This window comes from Mycteria americana, chromosome 5 (assembly GCF_035582795.1).
Source record: "Mycteria americana isolate JAX WOST 10 ecotype Jacksonville Zoo and Gardens chromosome 5, USCA_MyAme_1.0, whole genome shotgun sequence".
Classification (NCBI taxonomy): domain Eukaryota; kingdom Metazoa; phylum Chordata; class Aves; order Ciconiiformes; family Ciconiidae; genus Mycteria; species Mycteria americana.
This window is the reverse complement of record NC_134369.1, coordinates 65878160-65899919: the sequence shown is the minus strand read 5'-3', so window position 1 is coordinate 65899919 and position 21760 is coordinate 65878160. Positions and strand designations below refer to the sequence as shown.

General features: G+C 40.9%; 1 protein-coding gene across 1 annotated transcript in view; it reads right to left on the bottom strand.

Moving 5' to 3' along the window:
• Positions 1-918: 918 nt before the first annotated feature.
• Positions 919-21760, bottom strand: part of ESR2 (estrogen receptor 2) — a 35518-nt gene continuing 14676 nt past the window's right edge. The window contains exons 5-9 of the mRNA XM_075503770.1: positions 15022-15321; positions 9752-9890; positions 7336-7469; positions 5488-5662; positions 919-3417 (exon numbers count right to left, since the gene is read on the bottom strand). Of these exons, the coding sequence (XP_075359885.1) occupies positions 3228-3417; positions 5488-5662; positions 7336-7469; positions 9752-9890; positions 15022-15321 (938 nt within the window). The 3' untranslated portion in view covers positions 919-3227. The remainder of the gene's footprint in view (positions 3418-5487; positions 5663-7335; positions 7470-9751; positions 9891-15021; positions 15322-21760) is intronic.

The window sequence follows — 21760 nt, the reverse complement described above, 5'->3', positions numbered from 1 at the left end:
TCAAGACCCCAGTCACGGCCATGGCCATTAGCGATACTCGGCACGCTCAGGCTGAGCTTCTGTGTGAAACTTTTGTGCCGATTTATACATATGTATTTTGAATATTCTGCAAGCAATTCTAAATTACATTTGCACTTCAACCACCCGGACATCTGCTGGAAAAGCGTCAGAGCAACCAGAGAAGACAGAGGTGTGGAAAAGGTCTCACATTCCTGGAGACAAAGCATTTCACCTGCCTGAAATGTTCCAAGACTTACCACATTTCTTTAAAAAAAAAAAAAGAAGGTTGTTTTACCACTTGGTTCTAGTTCCAGACATGAGGGGAACCTCAGCATATTTTTAACAGCACACATAAGGAAAAGTTTGGGCTTCTTTCTTTCTCTCTTTCTCTCTTTCTTTTTTTTTTTAAATCCATGGCAACTGGCACTCCTGCATGAACCAAGTTTGCTCACCTCTGCGACCATCCCAGAACTGCAGCATAATTTCTTCAAGTAGAAACAGCCACCTCCAGCCAGGTCCCGGCTCAGCAGCAGAAGCTGAAGTACAGCAGAGCAGTGAAGGAAAGCCATAAACCAGCCCTGCTCTCCTCCCCTCCTCGCAGCCCTCGCAGCTCCTCAGCACTCCATTCATTCATGCTGGAACTGGAAAAGCTCCCCAGTATCCAAACCGAACCGCGGCGTGGCAGCTCTGCTCAGGCCTGGCAGGGATGGGGACGTGTTCCACACCAGGAATGCAGCAGCTGAGAGAGTCTGGGGGGTACAGACCCATGAGAACCCCAATATCTCTCTCAAGAGACGAAGGCACCCTTGTTCGGTCATTTTGTCACGCAGCTCCCTGTTTATAAACTGCGCTAGTTTAGAGATGTGCACCTTCTCCTTATGCAAATATGAACACAGCTCCATTAATGCAGAGAGTCGACAGCTATTGGCTTTTGCCCATTTAAAACACTAATAGTAACTTTTAATAAAATGATGTTCAACAAGACGAAAAAAATCTGTTAAAATCACGTCATTTTCCTACTTGCACTGTGCTAGTAACAGCATATATGAATCACAACACGTGGCACAAATCTGCAGCATCGCCCTTTTACAAAGTCAGTCCAGAGCAAATTTCCATTTAGAAGTTAATTTTACGATTTATACCCATTCTTTCCCATTTTCTAAGAGGTTTGTTTCAAGATTGCACATAAATTCAGCACTTCTAAAGCAAACCAACCAACAAAAAAAAAAAAAATCACTTAAACATTTCTTTGAAAGACTGTATTAAACAAAAAGATTACACAGGAAAAGGAAAATCAGAAAAAGAACAATACAACAGGCATTGAGGCCAGAAGGTGATCAAGCCCAAGAAACACTGAAACACATCTGTTTCACTGCAGAACTTCTCTCAAAATGAAAGTACCAATGAATTCCAGAGTGTACTCACATTTTTTCCCTGTTTTGTAGTAAATATTACACTTATTTAGAAGGGCACTGCTATATTACAGTTTCTTAAAAACAATAAAAAGGTAGCTAGTAAAAATTTAGACCATCAGCAGCATCTGGTATAGTACAAGATCAAAACAAGACAATAGATTTGTGTAACGCACTGAAAACCCTTTACGCTCCTCCTATAAAAAATATTGTCCTTGGCTTTGAAAAAACACCAAGATCAAAGGTTTGACTAATATTCAAAGTACGCAAATGGCATACTAATCAAAGTTCCTAATCCAAAAGACTTATTGGCTCAAAATAGGCTTTTGGTGTGATCCCAATTTAATTTCACCCTACCTGAAATGCCCAGAACATACAAGTATTATATTTAAACATATCCATTTAGAGTGATTGCAATTCTAGCTCACATCAAAATGCGGTATTGGCACTTGCCAGAATGAATGATGCCATCCTGCTCTTCGCTGAGGTCATCGGCCAGGCTATTTCCTCTGGGTTTTTTGCTCAGTGCAGCTTAAACGCATGCAGAAATCAGCACAAGGCGGGGGGGGGGGTTAAACCTCACATCTTCAGTGAAATTCAAACAAGTCATCACACTTGCGAAGCAAAGGAAGCGCCAGAACCATCGGCCCCCCTGCTCTTCAAGGGATCCTATACAAGATACGAAAACCACAGCATAAGGTGCCATGCGCTTTGAAAACAAGCAAGCAGCAAACCTGAGGGCAGCAGGCAAAAGCAGGTCCCAGCTTAGGTTCCCGTCCACCGCCTCACCCCTGCCAGGTGGCTGCAAGAGGTTTCGGGTGGGCAGGACACAATTCCACATGCGCGTCAAAAGGGGAGGGAAGATGGTTTGTTTCTAGCTGATTTCACAAGCCCTGGTTAGCAGATGATACACAAATGCAAACAGCTAATATTCACAGAACAACCTCTTGTACCTAAATATTGTAATAGATTTAACATCATTAATAAATATATAAAACAACACGTTAATCTCACAGACAAAACGTGTTTCAAAGGTCAGCATTGACTGAAATATCTAGGCAGTTTGGTCATTGTTTAAAGCACTGAAGAATTATACACAGATAATAACGTGAGTGTTAAGAACAGGCTCACAATATACAAACTTAAGCTTGGTTTAACATTTCTGAAGAGGCTCTGAACTGGCCCTAGAAGCTATTCTGAACGGCCTTCAAATGAAGGCCCTTGCAGCCATTGCATATTTAAGAACAGAAGAAACTCCTTTACACTGTACGTATCTCGGCACTTTATCTAGACCGGCTGCGAAGCAGGTATTCCCCAGGGACCAGCACACACAGGTAAGCAGATCTGTCCCAAACGATGCTGCTCTACATTTCATACAATCTCACACTGAAAGAGGAGATCATCTAGTCAGTGCTTAAAAGCCTTGGTCTGGGAGACGGAGACCTAGGTGCTCACTCCTAGCCCTGACACAGACTTCTTCTGTCATCTTAAACCAGGCCCTTTGTCTCGCTGTCTCAGGTCACCTGCCTCTGAAAAGGAGAGGCAGTAATTCCCTGTCCCGCAGTACTGTTCTGAGGCTTAATTTCCTAAGGTGTTTTTGAAGAGTCTCAGAAAAGGCACTATAAAAGTGCAGCTATTATAATGTCAGAAACACGGACAGTGCTGTGTGTCCCACGAGCCTTTCCCGAGATACCGATGTGCAAATCTAGAAGAGATGAGGACTTGCACTTGGTCACACTTCGGCAGTCCCATCACAGCAGCTTTGTTTTCTCCCATAGCTTTGAACAAGCTTCACGTTTCCAGGTCTCGACAGAATTACTGGGCTGCCCCATTTTGCAGGCTGTCTCCAGTCTCTGTTTGTTCTAACGGGCCAAATTCGGGATGTGTGACCGGGGACTTCCTTTGGCCTCGGAGAGTGTGCGCATTCAACATCTCCAGCAGCAAGTCATACACTGGGACCACATTTTTACACTTCATGCTCAGGAGATGCTCCATTCCCTTGTTACTGTGAAGGAGAACAGAAAATAAGTCAGTGATCTGGGTCCGACAGTGCAGAGAAGGAAAACACGCTCATGGCTTCAAGAGAGTCCTTTTCTTATTAGGAGTTAAGAGGATTTAGCTGCTGTAGTCCCTGAGATCACTTACCACTATTAACAGCAACAACATCCCAATACTTTAAAGCTGAGTGTTTTATTATTTAGAGAACCAAGATTTGTTTTACACCGCACAAACTGACTTCAGAAAATAATGCAGATGTATCGACCCTATTGAAATCAAAGAGAAAACCTCTTTGATGCTGTAAACGTGGGAGGCCCACACGCTGCAGCTTTATACAAAAGGGGAATTTACAACGTGTAGCTCTAGTGACTGCCTACCTCTCCTGCCTGGTTGAGTAGGAAGACCAAACCACCCTGGCTAACTTCAAGCGGTTTGTTTCCTCTCTGCATGTCCAGTGTCAGATCTTGCAGATGGTTACAGGCTTTAAAAGTTAATTTTTTTGTTATGCAGTAAGATACCATGACACCTTGTTAGCTTGAACGCTCTGTGGCTGTATCATGATTTGGACTAACAGGAGATGGCTATTGCCATTGCAGTTGCACATACATATACTTCAGATGCACTCAAGGTTTTGGGGTTGAAATCTAAGCGCGCTTGCTCAACACCAAATTTATCACAGTGGAAATAGCAGCAGACAGCCAACGCATAGCTGACCTGGTGGATTGGTTTGGGAGGGGGGCAATGCTTCCAGAAAAATGAGGTTCTGCTACAGTTCAAGAGTTATAAATATGTCAATGGCAAAGAAGAAATTGCAGCCCTCCTCCTACACCCAACTCTTGAGAGTCCTGCATCATTTGGTAATCAAGGCTGAGAGCATCAATTTTTTCCAGAACAAAGTATAATTGACTGACCAGTGCTAAGCAACGTAAAGGAGACCGGTCACAACAAGTAGCCTCCAGACTTCAGCTGAGGCAGGCATGGCATAAAAACTCTTCTTTTATTAAGAAAATATAAAAATTTTGCCAAGATTCACAATCTTTATTCACACCATGCCAGAACAAGAGCTCCTGTGATGTTGTGATGTGGTATCATGCCACAGTGGGCAACCCAGGTGAGGGCAGTGCATCAGAGCCACGAGTCAGGTTCAGCTCCGCCTGGTGCTGTAGCTTCTGTAGGGCCAGCTCGCAAACCCACCCCCAGTTCACAAACTGGCTGTTAAAAGCTGCCTTTCGGCACAGCCAGGTCCCTGCTGCTGCCATCGCTCTCCCAGGAAGCTTGTTGCAAAGGTGGCCGTCCCTCTTCCAGTGTCCCTACACAAAGTCAGATATGCCCATCTCTCCTTTGCACGCTCCAGCTTGGTCCCAGGACCATCTTCCCTGGACACACAGTCCAAAGCCAAGACATAAGACAGCTTTGTGAATAGCTAGCCTCTGGGTAATAATTTAAAATTACAAACAGCCTGAAAACTAAAGCATCTGTTTGTAGGGCTCTGTGTTTGTGTCTGCTGTACTGCAAGCAAAGATGAGCAGCTCAAGGAGGTCCAGGAACTGGCAGGGAGCAAAGGAGCTGCTTCCCATGGGGAAAGCAGGAGCGTGGCATCGCTTAGCACGAGTCACTTGGCAAAAATGCTGTGGTTCTGAATAAAAGACAACAAATTTGGCCTGGAACAAACATGGCACTCAAAGTACACTTTGCTCCACCAAAGCCCACACTGCAGATCAGTTTTGAAAGAGACTTTTATTTTGGACGGAAGAGTTTTGATGGCTGGGTGGGGTTTTTTTTGAAAGGCTGAATTTGTGTTATTATTGTTAAACATTTCAGGCAGATACATAATGAACAATTTAATGTAATACAGTTAAGACCGTATTTTAATAGCAACACAACACTTCTGAGTGCCAGCAAGTACTTGAGTATATTGCCTGTTTAGTTGTGCTAGGAAGGAAAGCCTTACAAGGAACAGAGATGAAGAGCAGTACCAGGATTGTCTCAGGAGTGCTCTGGAGTTCAAGCCTTGCTTTGTTGCTCTAACAAACGAACACTAACACCTTACGCGTTACACACATTCTGTAAAATTTACCTTGCGTGTCTGACGTGAGAGAGGAGCATCAACAAATTGGCCAGACGAGTTGTCTGCTGCTGCGAGGGGATTCCGCTCTTTGCAATAACCCACACCAAAGCATCTGTGACTACATTAAGCAGGTGATGCAGTTTCCTGTTGCTTTCAGGTTCTTCTGCTGACAAGGGAAACATGCCTAACCAGGGAAGAGAAAGAATGACTCCCTGCTCATGAAGAAGAAAAAAAAGCTACGACTGTGAATTTTTTTCTGATGTAATATTTCAACAGGATTAGAGAAGACACATTTCCTGACACCCCCCCTCAAGACTGTACAGATGATGCTCCATGTGCCACGCCAAGCTCAGACTTACATTCCTTTACCAAAAGTTGACAGCCACATCATTTGCAAACTGGGTAACTCTCCCAAATTGTCCCAAGACAACATGTTGAACATAGACCCTTCAGTCCAGAGAATGGACACGCTCTCCATTCTCCAGGGGTTTTTCCTTTGAATCACTCTGTACCTTGTAGTTTAATAACTATTATGAATTATAGCATTATGCTTGCTCTAATACCTTCTTGCGGAAAAAAACCTTTTTTCTCTGGGTATATTGTCGGGAGGGAGGAGAACATGGTGAGAGATGCTGCTCATAGACCCAGCCTGCCATGCTCTCCCTACAGCTCACTAAGGGTGCCGTAATACGGCACTTGCCAACAGTGAGAAACCTTAAAAGTCAGCAAAAGCAAAAAGGGGGACTGGGGGTATGGAGAGGGAAGAGAGAAATCACTACTAGGAAGGTCTGGAAACACACAATAACATTATTGATAGAGCAGAGGAGACCTGGGGGGGGAAAAAAATCATCCCAAAGATACTTATGGAAGGACAGAGCTCCAGAACACCTTGAAAATTAGGAGTAAAAGATTACCTTTGACAAAAAAAGAGAGCAGGGAGACGTGAAAGGAGAGATTTTTTGAGAGGTGAGGCTTTGAAGGAAATGTGGCTGATGAACATGGTTTTTTGTTGGGTTTTTTGGTTGGTTATTGTTGTTGTGGATTTTTGTAAGAAAAAAAGAAGAGCTTTTGTTGTCTGTTGAAATAAACAGGTGGGATAACAGCTGGACTATTCCCCTTCGGAACTGGGCTAAGAATTATGCAGCAGCTCCTTGCTGAAAACAGTAGATGTAAATAGTTAGATGTCATTTTGCTGTTGGGTTTTTTTGACAACATTAATTAAAACATGTTCTGGGGAACAAAATTATTTTACTGCAGACTACCCTAAACTAGCAAACACACCCTCCTATTTGCCTTGTGTAGAAGGCTGCAAAGCCTCTATCCTAGGCTAGAGCTCTAAAGCCTTCTATCCTGAAATGCATCTTGCAGAACGGTTGAGTACTTTCAATCATTTCTACCAATTAATTACCATTAAATAGGAACTTTTAAGCCCAATTAATCATCACTCAGTTGAGTAACTAGTTTTACTAGAATTAAGAATTAAGGACGGGTTTGTAGAGCTGTACAGCAACTTTACGCATGACCAGGATCCATAGAGAGGCAAGCAAAAGTTCTCATTGAAAAGGCCACAGCCACAGCCTGGGCCATGAGCCCCACCTTGTGAGAAGCTTTCAGACTTTGGGTCTTTCATGCAGTTCTTACAACAGGACATGGACCCTAAATCCAGCAAATGATACAGTTTAGAAGTTTCTTGAGCAGAAGTCCTTACAAACTGATGGTTTGAAGTCCTTTCCTATTGTTCTCTTTCAATGGCTTTATCTCATTTTATATTATTGCCATTTTTAGAGGCTGATTTCCCAGCCACCCTCAACATAAAAAGTACAATTTGGTGAGCTTCAGTGTCAACTGCATACTCACTGGAATTGAGGAGGATCATTGCCTTGACACACAGATACTCCTTGTGCTGCAGTTTCAGCTCTCGGAACCTCGAGGTCATGGCCAGGAGCATATCAAAGATCTCCAAAATTCCCTCTACGCATTTCCCCTCATCCCTATGGAAACACATTTAAAATCTTACCGAAAAAGTAGAATTACGGATCTCTGACTCAGCCAGATAAAAGTCAAAGCACAAAGGAGGCTGCAAAAGGCCTATCCATCTCATCTTGGGGAAAATTCAAAGGCTTCTGTCATGAAATCTAAATTGAAAATTACACTGGTATAAAAGGTCAGCACCTCTAAGAAACTGATTTTCTCTTTAAAGCGCATGCAGGATTGACCGCAGGTAAGTATGACTGTATTTCTGTAAGAGGCTTTATCCTCACAGCCAGTATAATTCTGGATAATCAGTTTGGAACTCCGTAGCACAGGGCTCAGTACCACCTTGAATCATTTTCCAGATTTGTTTCACAAGGAGTTAATACCCCAACCGGTGACCTCACTATTTGTACCTGGAGGCCTCAGGACTTGGTGAATAAGACCCCCTAAAATAAGTTTCTTGGAACAATAAGACATTTTTAAAGAATAAAACAACCTCTACCCCCATTCCCCAGCACTTTTTTCTTTGAAGGTGTTTAAATGTAAAAAGATTTGTGGTTTTGTGGTTTGGTTATTTTTACATTTGCAAATGTTTACTGAATGCAACTTCCTCCATTTTGGATATTAGAAATGGTCCCATTTTCTGATCTGAAAAAAACTCCAAACAACCCTAAGCCATTCCAATCGGTTTAAAATTAAGCAGCAGCAAATTTCAACCCACTGAAGTGACTGTTCCAGTTTTTTGGTTAGTTTTTTTTACATGTACTGGACTAAAAAAGCAATTAAGCTCTACAACACAGTATTCAAAGGGTTGCTTCTTATACTATCTGGAATATGAGATTTTTATTTTCTCTGTAGTGTTTTTAAGAAGAGACAGACTTAAGCACAGCAGTGCAGGAGAATTAAAGAACTTTACTCCTTTACTGGATCCCAAGAGGAAGGTGTAGAGCCTTCAGGCTGCGAAGCAGGCACAGGCAGACACTAACCAGGTACAGCAAGTACTGCCTGCAGGAAGGCAGCTGCCTGAATATTGCCCAGCTTCCCATGTTCCTCATAGCAAAGGAGAATTTTAAGCTTCGGAGAAAGACAGGCAGCCGCTAGTTTCCAAACAAAGACACAAGCATCAGAGAAGTACTTGTCTACAAAGATTATGTAGGAAATGTATCTGAAGGTCAGCTAAGATAAAAACAATCACGTTACAGACCAGTTTCATATAAGCATGTCTTAAAAAAAATAACATTACAGCATGCCCAGATGCTTGCTAGCTCCCACTCTGCTGCGTCTTGTGGAGATGAAGGAATGCATCAAATAAGCTCACTCTATTCAGCACATATTAGCTCCCGAGGAACTAAATGTATCATACATTTTCAGCAATTTCTTATCATTGCATTGAACAACACAGCGTGTCCTTGCATTGAATTTTATATGAGCAAATAATAATTTATTTCATATCTTTCATAAATTAAATTTATTCCTCTTACTAACCCATTTTGTTTTCTGTATCCACGATGATGACTATTATTGAGCTCATGCCACAAACTGGTACAGATCTGAATTTCCCCAGGTTGAAAAGGTTAAGAGACATTTTAAGCCTACCCAAGAGAGTAGTTTCCCTGACTTTTTACCAGTGTGAAGCCCAGGTCAAATCCTTCTAAGGTCCTTTAGAAAAACATCCTTACTAATCCATATTCTTCCCTGCTGGTACATGATGCTATGGGGAAATAATTTTTAAACTTGCAAACACCCTGTTTAACTTGAAAAAAATATTCTCACTATTAAACAGCAAGCTAGGTTTTTTTAAATCCCTTCTGGCTAGTGCTGCAATGTTCATTATTATAGCTAGCTATGAAGTCTGCACTAGTGGCAGGAAGAAAAACAGGTAGAAAAGCTACTTAAAATAACTAAAATTTGGTCTGACACTATGTCTACTTTTTTTTGAGGGATGTGGGGAGAAATTGAGAATGTAGTGCATTGTGTTGATGTGGCTACAGTTTCAGCATCTAGAGACCTGGACCAAAAGGAACAAAACCAGCAAAAGATGTGAAAAATACAGAGAAACATCACACTGTCACGTGCTACAGGAATTCAGGAATTCGCAAGTTCAACAATCCTGTTTATGCTTAGCATTCCTTAAGCCCCTGTAAGGATGTGGAACTTCAAGACTTTATTGTTACAAATACAAGTAAATTATATTGTTAGATAAAATGTTAATAGCATCTCCCACACTTAATCCTCTTCCTCTTACCCCACCACCAAACATGCTAATATGAAGTGTTCTCAAGAAATGTATTTCTCTTACCTGTCTAATACAAGGTCTGGTGCAAAAATCAGTTTCCCGGGATGGTCAATTGATCTCCACATCAAACCAACCATTAAAACTTCCATCCAGCAGCTCTCCAAGAGTCTTACTTGGTCATAGAGGCTGAGGTCAATGAAGCCTAAAATGATTAAAATAACATAAAATAAATCAACCTGTTTATTTCTCTGGTTTGAAAAAGAAGACGGAGTATATGAGAAACAAAAAGAAACAGAAAGAATTATGGGTTGTGAAGAAAGCCAGAAAAGGGAGCACTGACATCAGAAGCGCCATCTCAAATAGGAACATAAATATTTGTTATTATCATTGTCAAATCTTCCACCAAACATTTGAAATAAAGCAGAGTGATGTTCAAGTGCAATTACTCCCATACAGCTGGTGAAACTCAAGTGACTGCAGAGGACCTGCCTTATCTTTAGATGGGAGTCCCACGGCCTCCTGCGAGGCACCAGGGATTCACCCAGGAAACTCAACATTTGTCGGAGATTACTGCATTGCACTGCAGAGGACTCCCAAGAAAATAGTCTGTTCTTTCCCCAGAACACATATGGTTGTCCCTTGCAGGTTGTTTTTTTTTAATCTCATAAGACAGGCGTGTTTCTGGGTTTGTTGGGTAACTATGAAAGAACCCACATATTGGTGCCTCTGTGTTATCATCCTCTTTGTAAATGACATGTGTTGGCCCCAGCCCATCCTTTTCCTGCCACCCCCTTCCCCAAAATTGCGATAAACCAGAAAAAAAAGAAAAAAGACAAGGGTAGTTGGTGAAGGTATTAGTGTCCCCATTCTCTCCCTTCACAGCATCCTAGAAGCAAGAACAGAATTAATGTGATTGTGCATAAGCCTGTTCCAGCATTTAGTTGTCTCCAGAAGTTACAGCAAGGCGTCAGATAGCACTGCAACCCAGCCAGAAGGGAGAGACAGTCGTCGCCCTCCCTTCCCCTTCCCCTGCAAAAAAGACTGCGGAAAAAAGATGCATAGAAGCCAAATAAAGAGAAATAAAATTCACACACATGCCAAAAAAAAAACCCAAAACCCAAACACAGAAAACAGAAGAAGTGTGAATTATCAAAATGCAAGTGGGAAAGCAGACTGCTCAGTCAAGGAATGAAACACAGGTTTGAAACACACACGATGACAACCAGTTCAGTGGTCAAAGCATAGCTGTGTTCAAAACCACGATCAGGCCACCGTTTTCAAAGCAGAGCTGCGTTAGATAGGTCTCTTAGCAAGGGTGCTTCATTTTTAGACGAGCTGATATCTACAACTCTGCATAGTGAAAAATCATTACACAGCCTAGCCATGGGAGACAGGTTTCCTGTAGTTCTTGCCAGTTGTCTGAGGTCTTAATAACAAACGGCACGTTTGTGCTGTCAAAGAATCTGCTGTCAGTAATTCATACAAATGCTCCATGTATTTTAATCTTATTAAACTACTAGGCAGGAAGACAGTCAGTGACAGCCCCGGTTGACATAAACCCGGTAATACGCACTCTCTCTTATCATTGCTAAAAGTGCTGCCTTTCAAAATTGATAGCCTTGCTCCTTATTTTATAAGAAGGGTAAAGAGGAGCCTAGGAGCGGTACCTTCCCTCCTGGATTTCGCTGTCACAGAATTTACTAGAGAATCCACAGCCAACAACAGATTATCTGCCAGACACACACTCATAATTTTAAAAGTGCTTTTAGAAAAATAATCATGGAAGTGTGAATAGTATAAACTGACAGTGGCAGTTTCCTGGGAAACAAGAGCCCAAAGACATTTCAGAAGTTTATTTAAATAAACATTTACACAGGCATGTGCTGATTTCTCTAGCATAAACAACCAGTTATTGGGTTTAAAAACTATCTCAGCCGAGTGAGATGTCAGACCAAGTCCCAGCGTTCAATCTACAGATACTTTAAAGGTCCAGATTTCTCGGATGTCATCTGCTAAACTCACATTATCAGCACCAGCAGTATGATTTATCACCTTTGAGCACAGCTATTAGAAGGACTATACCTTTCCTTCTCCTAATGATCTTATGCTTTAAAGATCGAGGACAGCACATCACCACCACGGCTTCCATTGCAGTGTCAGAAGTCCCATGTCATTTGCTGCAGAATACATTAAACTACTTACTTATTTTTCTATGGCTGTAGTACATGTCCTTTAAACTGTGTGCTCTATACCTAATCATTTAATTATAAATTACTAAGACAGACAAGAAAAAGCTTGTGCTGGATGTGTAGTAACTAGCAAAAGACACACTGCTCTGGCCAGCGACACACTGGGTTGCATAATGAATCCAAATTTCAATATTATGGCAACATCCTATCGATTAGCAATACCAGCTCAGCTATGAACCACGTTCAACTCTCTTAAACTAGGTCAACAAAGTAAAAGGCAATTATAGAAGTTATGTTCTGCCGTCTGACAACTTAGAATTAAAATACTTGGAATTCAGAAGGAAAAAAACCCAGGTGTTGGCTTCTAGTTTACTGAGTAACAACAAAAATACAACCCCTTAAGCTGAAAGTACAGACAAAAATACAGTCACAGAGTAAAAATCATACCAAAAGAAGGTCATTAAATGTTAAATATGAAAAAAATAAAATATAAACATTTATCTTTCCTATTTAGGCAAAAAGTTACTGTTAACATCAGCATCTATAAGGAAAAATAAAAATATTTTCTTTCACTTTTGGTGCGTGTCAAAATAATATCCAATAATAATTTAGAGGTGAAAATGGGCTTCTTACCCAGCTACACAAAAGCAAATATTCAGCTTTACAGAAAATAAAATTACTGTTCACTGGGCCATTAGTCAAGAACTCTGCTTTTTTTTTTTCCTAAGACCCTACCTCCAGGAAGCAGAGCATGGACCTAGATGATTAACTTCAGGCAAGAATTTTTGAAAACTGAAATTCTATGTCCTAAGCTTTAATCATCACAGTTATTTTAATGGAAAAAATAAATAAATTCCACATTCAAGTAAATGCTCTAACTACCATGTAATACAGTGCTATTACTTATAATTAGGTACATATTAAACATCACATCTATTTTTGGCATTGTTCTAAAGTGGTGTTTACTTCTGTTCTGTGTAACAGGAGTGATCAGAAAAAACAAACATACACGATAAAGTGTCAACATTCCCAGGAACTGTTTTGAAGGGGTTTGACTGCTTCAATGGGTGTTCTTCATACAGTTCTCTTATTGCCAAGAAAAAGTTTTTATTTCTGACAGATGTTGAAAATAAACTAAAAGTGATCAATGTCAAAATTAGGGTTGGTTTGGAAACTGATCTTTTAAAAAATGCAAAAAATTGAATCTCAGCTGGCTGAGGTTTTGGGTTTATGTTCTGTTTTTCTTTTTTTAAAGCTGACATAGTTAAAAAAGCCCAGAAATTAAGAACAATCAGAAACTGGAAAAGGTTGTTCTGGTTTTCCCATTCAAATATTGCTTAAAATGAGGTTGTTTTCTAAGCCTTTCTCTGGTTTTCCTTCACAATTCACTTCCTACAGATTAACATAACTATATGGACTCCTCTGAAATGGTACCTTTTAATCAAGTTTTTCTGATCAAACAAGAAATTATAGCAATAGACACCATTTAACCCCTTATGGTTACTTACTTTACAGTTATTTTCAGAGTTTCTTAAATCAGGAAAAATAAGGATTAAGGATTCGGGCTCTCAGTTTAAAATATTCCACATTAACAGCAAAAACACTATCACTTTGCAAATGGCTAGCGTGGTTTAAGATGCTCGTGCTGTGCAAGCATCTCCTCCCCAGCAGCTCAGCAGCTGACCTGGAATTTGCACACCCTAAAACCATCACACCTGAACCCTCCAACACAGTGGCTGAGGCGTGGAGACTGTAATCTGCAACTAGGAGATGTGGTCCAGCAGCTGGAGCTGGTAGCACCTTCAGCCACTCCAACTAGATCTGAAATAGGGTATGCTTCCCTTATCCTAAATTCTTAGTTTAAGGATTATACGAAACATTCTCCACCAAGCTTGTTTCCTGTACTGCGCACACACCGGGTTTATTTCTAGGCGTAAGGATTACTGTCACGTCTGCAAGGTGCCTGTTGAAGCAGCACAAGCGCTGTTTACAGTGCACAAGCGTGACAAGAGCAGGGCACGCACCAGCATGCTCTGGTTGCCTTCAGCATAAAATCCAAGAGAGGAGCCATGGTGTGCTGGTTCCTCAGTCCTGATGGACGTGGGGTAAGGACTACCAGACGCGCTGCAGAATACGTTAGCCAGACGAGGTAAGCACAGCCATAGGGATCACTTCTAGCAGAGCACTATATCTGAAGTTACGGATTAAGCCCCATGCTGCTCTACGTCTATCAATCATTCAGTGCTTCTTTCAGCTCACTGTTATTGGTCACCTTAACTCTCGCTAAAGAGCCGCAGTCTGTGGTTTAGTCTATGCCAGCCAGCAAGTTTTGCTGCACAACTTTGCCAACTATCTGCTCTGTGTGCTGGCTGCTTCTATTCTGGCTTTTATTCTTTATTCTGACTGTTTTAATCATGGGCGCTTCACGGAGAAGGAATTGCAAATGCTCACCACTTCTAGTTTGTAAGAAGTGAAGTGGTACATTGCCACGATACTGTGGTTGCATTTGAGACATTCAAGGCAATAACGCTTGTAGTTGTACTTCAGTGCATGTTCTTTGTGTTGCCAACAACCAAAAGCATCCTTATTGACTTTTGGTTTGAAGGAGAGCGCACAATAATTCTGAGATCGATACTATGTGCCACTTTGCAATCTGATGCTCTTGTGTAGCAACTATGTCGACTGAAGCAATTGCAGACACTCAGTGCTTGGACACACTTCAGTTTTCATCAGCTGTATTAGAAACTTTCTATCAGGATTCAAGGAAAGAATTTGGTCTTAAATTCTTTTTTATAGCAATCTAGTTAATACCCCTTTTTAATGAACCTTCTAAATCAGATTAATCAGGTATTTACAGTTGATGAGGTAGAAATTACATGCAACACCAACTATGCTTTTTAACAAAATGAACAAGTATTTGACTAACAACAGATAGCAAATTATGGGGTAGGTTGTTGCCTAAATCAAAACGCATCCTGGTGAATTACTGAGAGCAATAAATTCTCCATTATTTTATAGGATAAAAAGCTTAAGATTTTCATACCGCACATTTACTGTTCTGTGGTGTTATTTCAGGGTAGAGAATGATACGTTGATGGTAAAAGCATTGAATAAAATAAACAAAAACAAGATTGAAATTCTTACCAGGAATTTTTTTGGCCCAACCAATCATGTGAACCAGCTCTTTGTCTGCCAGTTTTGTCAGGGACATCATCATGGAGGCCTCCGTGAATGGTTTGCTGGGACGACTCACCAACACATTGGGAGGCTCCGCTTCAAGTAGCGTTAAAACAAACTGCTCCGGACTGACTGTGCTGAGCAGGATCTCTTTTACGCGGGTTGCCGTCTCACTGTATTTCTTAGCTTTGCCAATGCAATGCACCTGATCTTCTGAACTACGATGGCGACGCAGGATCCGATAGCCACAACGTTCTCTTCTTGAGCCTGACACGAGAGGCACATGATTGCATTGAAGTATTTTTCTCTCAGTGTTGCATTATGTAAATCCAAATGTTTGGGGAGAAGGGGAAAAACCCTTTAATATTGGATGTTCTAATATTGAACATCAAGTTTCAGAAGTTCTAGAGCATTCAGCATCAACTTAACTTTGTTTGCACTGACTTCAGCTGAGGCTTTCGTTTATTTTACTAAACCAAAAATAACGTTAAAAAAATGTTTATTTTTGAGCTTCAGTTAACTCACTTTAAAAGTCCCTGGGAAAATTCCCATTGACATCAAAAAGAGATAAATCAGATCTTTAAATGCAAATAAAGATAGTTGTTTGTAAATTCTGTTTTTAAATTCTGTTTTTGACATAAACTCGGGGAAGAAAAGACTTCTGAAAGTCTGGGCCATGATACAGAGTAAATACCTCAGCCAGAAGCACTGCTGGTCCTCACTGCTAGCTGGGTGTTCAGCTAGGGACTTACTGAGATGCAACCCATTTTCTCCCTACGTCCCATTAAGCCAGCAGGAGTTTCCCCAAAGCGAATTCAGATATCTACAACTAGAAGAAGCAAGCCCTCTGTTTGGAGTTCCGCATGCAGAAGTCTATTTCTGTTGCAAAGAGCAGTCCTTTAAATTCCTGTAATTAATTTACTGTTCATTCTGACAACACCAAACATTCTCCAATTCTCTGTCAGTGTTATTGGTGGGACCACTGTTACCTGTTCTTGCATAGCTGCCATGGAAAGAGTCTAAAAGCATCTCTAAAAACATGGTATGGGGATTTGCTAAAACATTCAGCCATGGCTTCTACTTCCCTCACCCCTTCAGCATATTCTATAACAAGGACTATGTTTACTGATTTACAAATAATCCTTGGCAGTAACTAACGTGCGTAACTAACTTGGCAGTAACTAACTAACGGCAGTAACTAACTTAGACTAGAATCCTCCAGCACTTAACATTTCTAATATCACAGTTAAATTGTCCTGTAAATCTTTCAGAAGTTATTTTTTTTTACTGGTCATCAATATTTTTACTGACATATGATACTCAAAGGTTGAATTTTCATAGATATGAAAATGCCTGTGCTAACATAAATCTATACCAGACCAACATTTATTATTGCATACATAGAGACCATGGAGTCTTAAAGCATAGTAAGTTGTCTCATTTGGTTTCAGTCCCACAACTAATTTGACAAAAGCATCCTTTCTGCTACTGCTACTATCTTGACATTACTACATTTACAAAGTCTTTTTGGTGTGTTGCATAAAGACTCCTTGCCCTGGTCACAGACTCTGGTTCTTCTTCACTAGGGTGTTTGATTAAAGGCTTCATAAAGTGCACGAAGACAAAGCAGCAAAGGAATAATGAAGATGGAAGAATCCCAAGAAGCTAATCAGTGACAACAGGCACACTGACTGGGTTACTCTCGGGGCTATCAAAGGAGAATGATCAGCCTGTGGTCTGGGCATCACACCCAGCAGATAAGTCAACAGGAAAGGCTTTTCAGTTCACCTGGAGGGACAAGGCATTCCAAGCCATCTACTAGAAAGACCAGAGGATCTGGGTGTCAGCTACTGGTAGGGCCATAAGCTTGGACCAGCTGCCAGAAACTTATCTAAGTGTGTGTGTGTGCGCACAAGAGACTTTGTGCACAAGGTACCTGGAAGAACAGAGGATCCAGTGGCCAGCCACTGGATAACATTGACTTTCTAAAGCTGGTTACTGGAGGGATCCATAGCACACGTGTGTTTCTGTGACCATTTGTGTGGGAGGTCTGAGTACCAGCAACTGCGGTGAGGCTGCAGACCCAGAGGCCATCAGCTGGGGAGATACGGAGATCCACAGGCCAACTATTTGACAGACAGAGTGTCTAAACCCAATTACTGGAAGGATCCATATTGTATACATGCATATATTTTCTGGTGCTTCTGTTCGCATGAGTGCTATATTTTCTGTCTGTGCTGATCTGTGTGGCTGACTGTGGATACGGGTAATACCTGTATGTGCCTAATAACAATGCACGCTCAGACTTGCTACTGGACCTGGGGACACGGCAATGTGGCAGTTTCCCTTCTGTCAAGCTACTGGACTCAGCGATTCCTACCATTCTTCATCCATAGCCATCAGAGCTATATAGACCATGAGTTGTCTAAATTCCAACCAGGCAATGCAATTCTGGTACTGGGTTTCAGTTAGCAAAGAGGTGCAAACATAAGCCAAATTAAAAATAAAGGGAGTAGGGGCACAAAAAAAATAATTTCAGATGCTGTTGACAAGGCTTTGTCTTGCTAAATAAGATGTTGGGTGAATGCAGACTCTCAGTGGTGGAGGCTCCTCAGATAAGGTGGCTTTTCAGGTCATAGTCCTGTCTTGTCTTCAGCAGCTATCAAGCACCATTTGAGTCAACCCATGAGGAGGGTGAGATGCAAAGGCCAATTGGGTACAACCTGAAGGCACTGAAAAAACTGGATAAGGACTAACAAAGTCTGCCAGGACTTCAAGGATGTGGAACTTTCAACTGCACATTGCTATCATCCTCACTTACCACCTGTTCAGTAAATGACCTCAGATATAAAAGAGAACAGGATGACCATTAAAGAAGTTCTCAATATTGGAGAACACCCTCTATCTGGAAACCCAAGAGACTGGAGAATATAAATAGGCAAAGCTAGTTCAATGAACAGTCCTCAGGCATGGAGGAATCCAAGTTGAACAAGGCATTTGGAACTGGAAGCATTATCAGCTGGAAGTCCAGCTTAAAGTCAGTACCATTTTGGGCAAGGATGGTTTTGCGTCCTTAAAAGGAATATAGGAAGGATGAAATGGGTTGAGTACTGACAGAAAATTTGTACAAATAATGAATTGAAGGAAAACAATCAATGATTTGAAGAACTAAATGCTTAGCCAAATGACATCTAGCTAGAAGTTGCCAAAGCAGCTGAACAGCATTTAGGGAAAGATAACATACCAGCAGAGACAATCAGAGCTGGAGACACTATCTTATGGTAGATTCATGAAATCAGACTTGATGATACCCAAAATAAGGTTACCTGTAGAACTACACAAGTCACAGAGCAATTTCTTCAACCATCTGTCTGGGCAAATACTTTTCTTCCTGAGAGAGTCAAAGGACAGTGAGGTATTGACTAATTTCTACAAAGACACTTGGATGATGTAGTGAGTTCTGTTGCTAAGCCTCATTTTGGACTAATGCACAAAGGTCAAGAGGATAATCTTAAAGTGCTTTGTCAGCTTCAGAAAAACATGAGAATGGCACAGTGGGCTGCAGCCTGTTCTGAAGTCATGTCATGCACAGAAAGTATGTAAATATTTTCCATCAGGGAAGACAAAGAGGAAAGGCTGACAGTGAGCTAAGCAACTGGAACAGAAGTACAACTGGAGACAGATGAGGAAATGCCTAGGTATCAGGGTGGTCTACCTAGAGAGATCTCCAGGGCTCTGATTTCCATATGAATGTGCATGGTAGAGACCATAACCACCAGGAGAGAACTGAACTAAAGCAAGAAGCAACACCTCACATCGTTTCCACTATTTAGAAAGCTGAAGCACATTGAACATGGGCATCTTGAAGGACAGAACAAGAAAAATAGCACAGAGGGACTAAAAGCCATAGGGAGATGCAGGGCAGAGGAGAAATTTTCTTGGGCTATCAAACAATACCAACTGCTCCATGACGTGCATAGTTTTTATTCTCCAGTACCTGGTGGAGCTGTGAAGCCCCTAAAAAGAAGACACATGAATAGCAGTCTTTTAATTAAAGACACGGAAAAGTTATTCAGTTAGGGACCATACCTAAAATGATAAAGTCAGAAAAACTACTGGTTTAAGAGGGAGCTGGGGAGAGGAGGAGATGCCTGATGACACAACGAGGAAGAAATTCCAGCAGTTTGGACACATCTGCTAGAAGCAACATGTGGTCAAGCAAGCACTTGCAACCAGCTCATTGACCTTAGTTCAGTTCCTGGCACTGAAGTGAACCAAGGGCACTCTTGTGGGACTCCACATCCTCTGATCAGCTGTCCTCAGCTCTGTTACACTGTCACCCAGACTCCTCTGTGGCACGGAAAATATCAGGCCTTTGGTGCCAAGACCCGAGTTATCCTTTCAAATTTACTGTTGTAAAGATTTTTAAATAACATTTTGTAGCCTATCCAAAATGTAAACACACAGGTAAGTGACCAGGTACTTTAATGAAGATCAAAGAAATCAGTAAAATTTTAAAAAATATTAAAAAATTGTAGTCTAGCATCCTGTTCTAATTGATACAATCCTGTACAATTTTCATCTGCGTAGCTGCACTCTATGCTCCATCTTAAAATAATTCAGTCAGGTTGTGATACTTATTGACAGTATTAAAGGTCTCAATACTTGTGGAGGGTTCTTACTGGGAAATAGCAAGTACCTTTAAGTTACTTATAGGTTATTTAACTAAACTAAATCAAGTTTCACATATAACCAGTACTTATTAAAAAAAAAAAAAAGCTCCATTTAAAACATAAAAACAGTTTCTATAATCTCCAGTGCAGAAAGCCAAAGTAGGAGTGTTATGACATTTCTGCATAAAAAACTTGTTACTAAAAAAAAAAATATAGTTGGTGATGAAAAAAAGGGGGGGAAAAAAAAACTCAACCAAACCAGATTCTGAATTATTATTTGTACTTTTTAATCACCATATATTGCCAAAGCAGGCGAAGGCTGATTCACTGAGCAGTGTGCATAAAACACAGCTCATCAGTAGTGAAGAGAGATACCATTTATTTCTACATTAAAATTTATTCTGCTTGTTTTAAAAAAAAAAAAAAACAGGAAAAAAAAAAAGAGTGCATTGTAAGATTACACATCTAAGAAAACAACATTTAAGCTTGCTAGTCAATTGACACATCAGAAAGTAGCAGCCTTTCCAATTAAAACAACATTTCAACAACATAAGGAACTTCTGTGCTTTTTATTCAAATCCAAAGTTTAGGCAGGACTGAGAAATTTTACCTGTAAGTCTATTAGCATGCAACAGGCATGTATAAGTGCTTATAAAACTATATATTATAAATAATTGTAGACCAGCTTAATGCTTGGTTTAACTAGACACAGACATGTGGATCAATCTGTGTAAAGGCACAGCAGTAAAATACTTAAAGCTTCCCAGATTAGGGCCTCTTTCCGACTTTACCACAAATGCCCTAACTATACTTAATAGCTAATATTAATTCATATAAAGATAATTCAGGCAATTGGAGAAGTGCACAAGATGATCAAATCCCTCATTCTTCCTACAGCATTCTCCTTATTTAGAGCTATTCTTTGCGCAAGAAAATAGCTGTATTCAGCTGAGAATGCTGGACTAAGGGCAAGACCTCGAGCTACAGCACCATAGACCACATGGGTAAATGATCACAAGAAGAGAAGAAATAAGACACATTGAAAAAAAAGCCATTGAAATGAGCCTGTTGTTCACTCACCCATGAACAAGCCACAACAGGTATTACTGGCAGTGAAACACTATTTTTAAAGCAACTCCTGCTTTACAAATTCTTTGAAAATTGCAAATGCCTCTGCTCTCTGCTATGGTGGGCAGTTCTACGGCATGTTGCTCTTAATATTGATTTTGGTCCCTGGCAACTGCTTATGTAACTAACCAGTTCTGCAGCAACTGCAGATTCTACCATTGAATATATTATAATCAGGTTTTGTAAGTGTTTGAGCTTCAAACTCACTCAAGTATACATTAGTAAATCATTATCACTCCAGTCACCTTTGAAATCAAATGCAAATGTTCTGGTGAGTACGCCTGTGTTCACAGAACAGACCTACTGACAAAGAAGCTGCCGTCTGCCATACACACATGAGAACACGAGCTGAAATTACAGTAATTTCTATAATAGCTAAAATACAATTAATACATCTGATGTCCAAAGAATGCCATGAAACACTTTTTCCCCACTTACTTTCTGTCTGAAAAGTAATTTACAGTATTTCAAAGTGCTATCTAGAAACTGCACGCAGCAGCCAAGCACAGGAGAAAAAGCGAGCCAAACCCTGAACCATACCAGCCCACAGAGAAGGCTGTTTTTCTTTCTGCAAACTTGTGGAATGATGCCGGTATTCCAGGGCAGTATCTATCCATCACTTTTTAGTATGGATCAATAGCCTCGGCCTCCTCACTTGGGGCGGGGAGGGGGCAGAGAGGAGCTTTATCTTTGGAACATTTTCAACATGCTGAGAACTGGCACATGGGGAAAAAGATACAGGAGCGGGGTGGGGAAATGAAAGGTAAGTCTAGTCCAACAGGGGAACTCAAAACTCCTTATGGAAGAAGCTCTATTTGAGCCTCAGGAAGCAAAGAAGAAAAGCACGAGCATAGCTGCTCCCAGAGTGGCTATAGCTAAGTGATGAAGCAGCTCCCCTCTTCTTT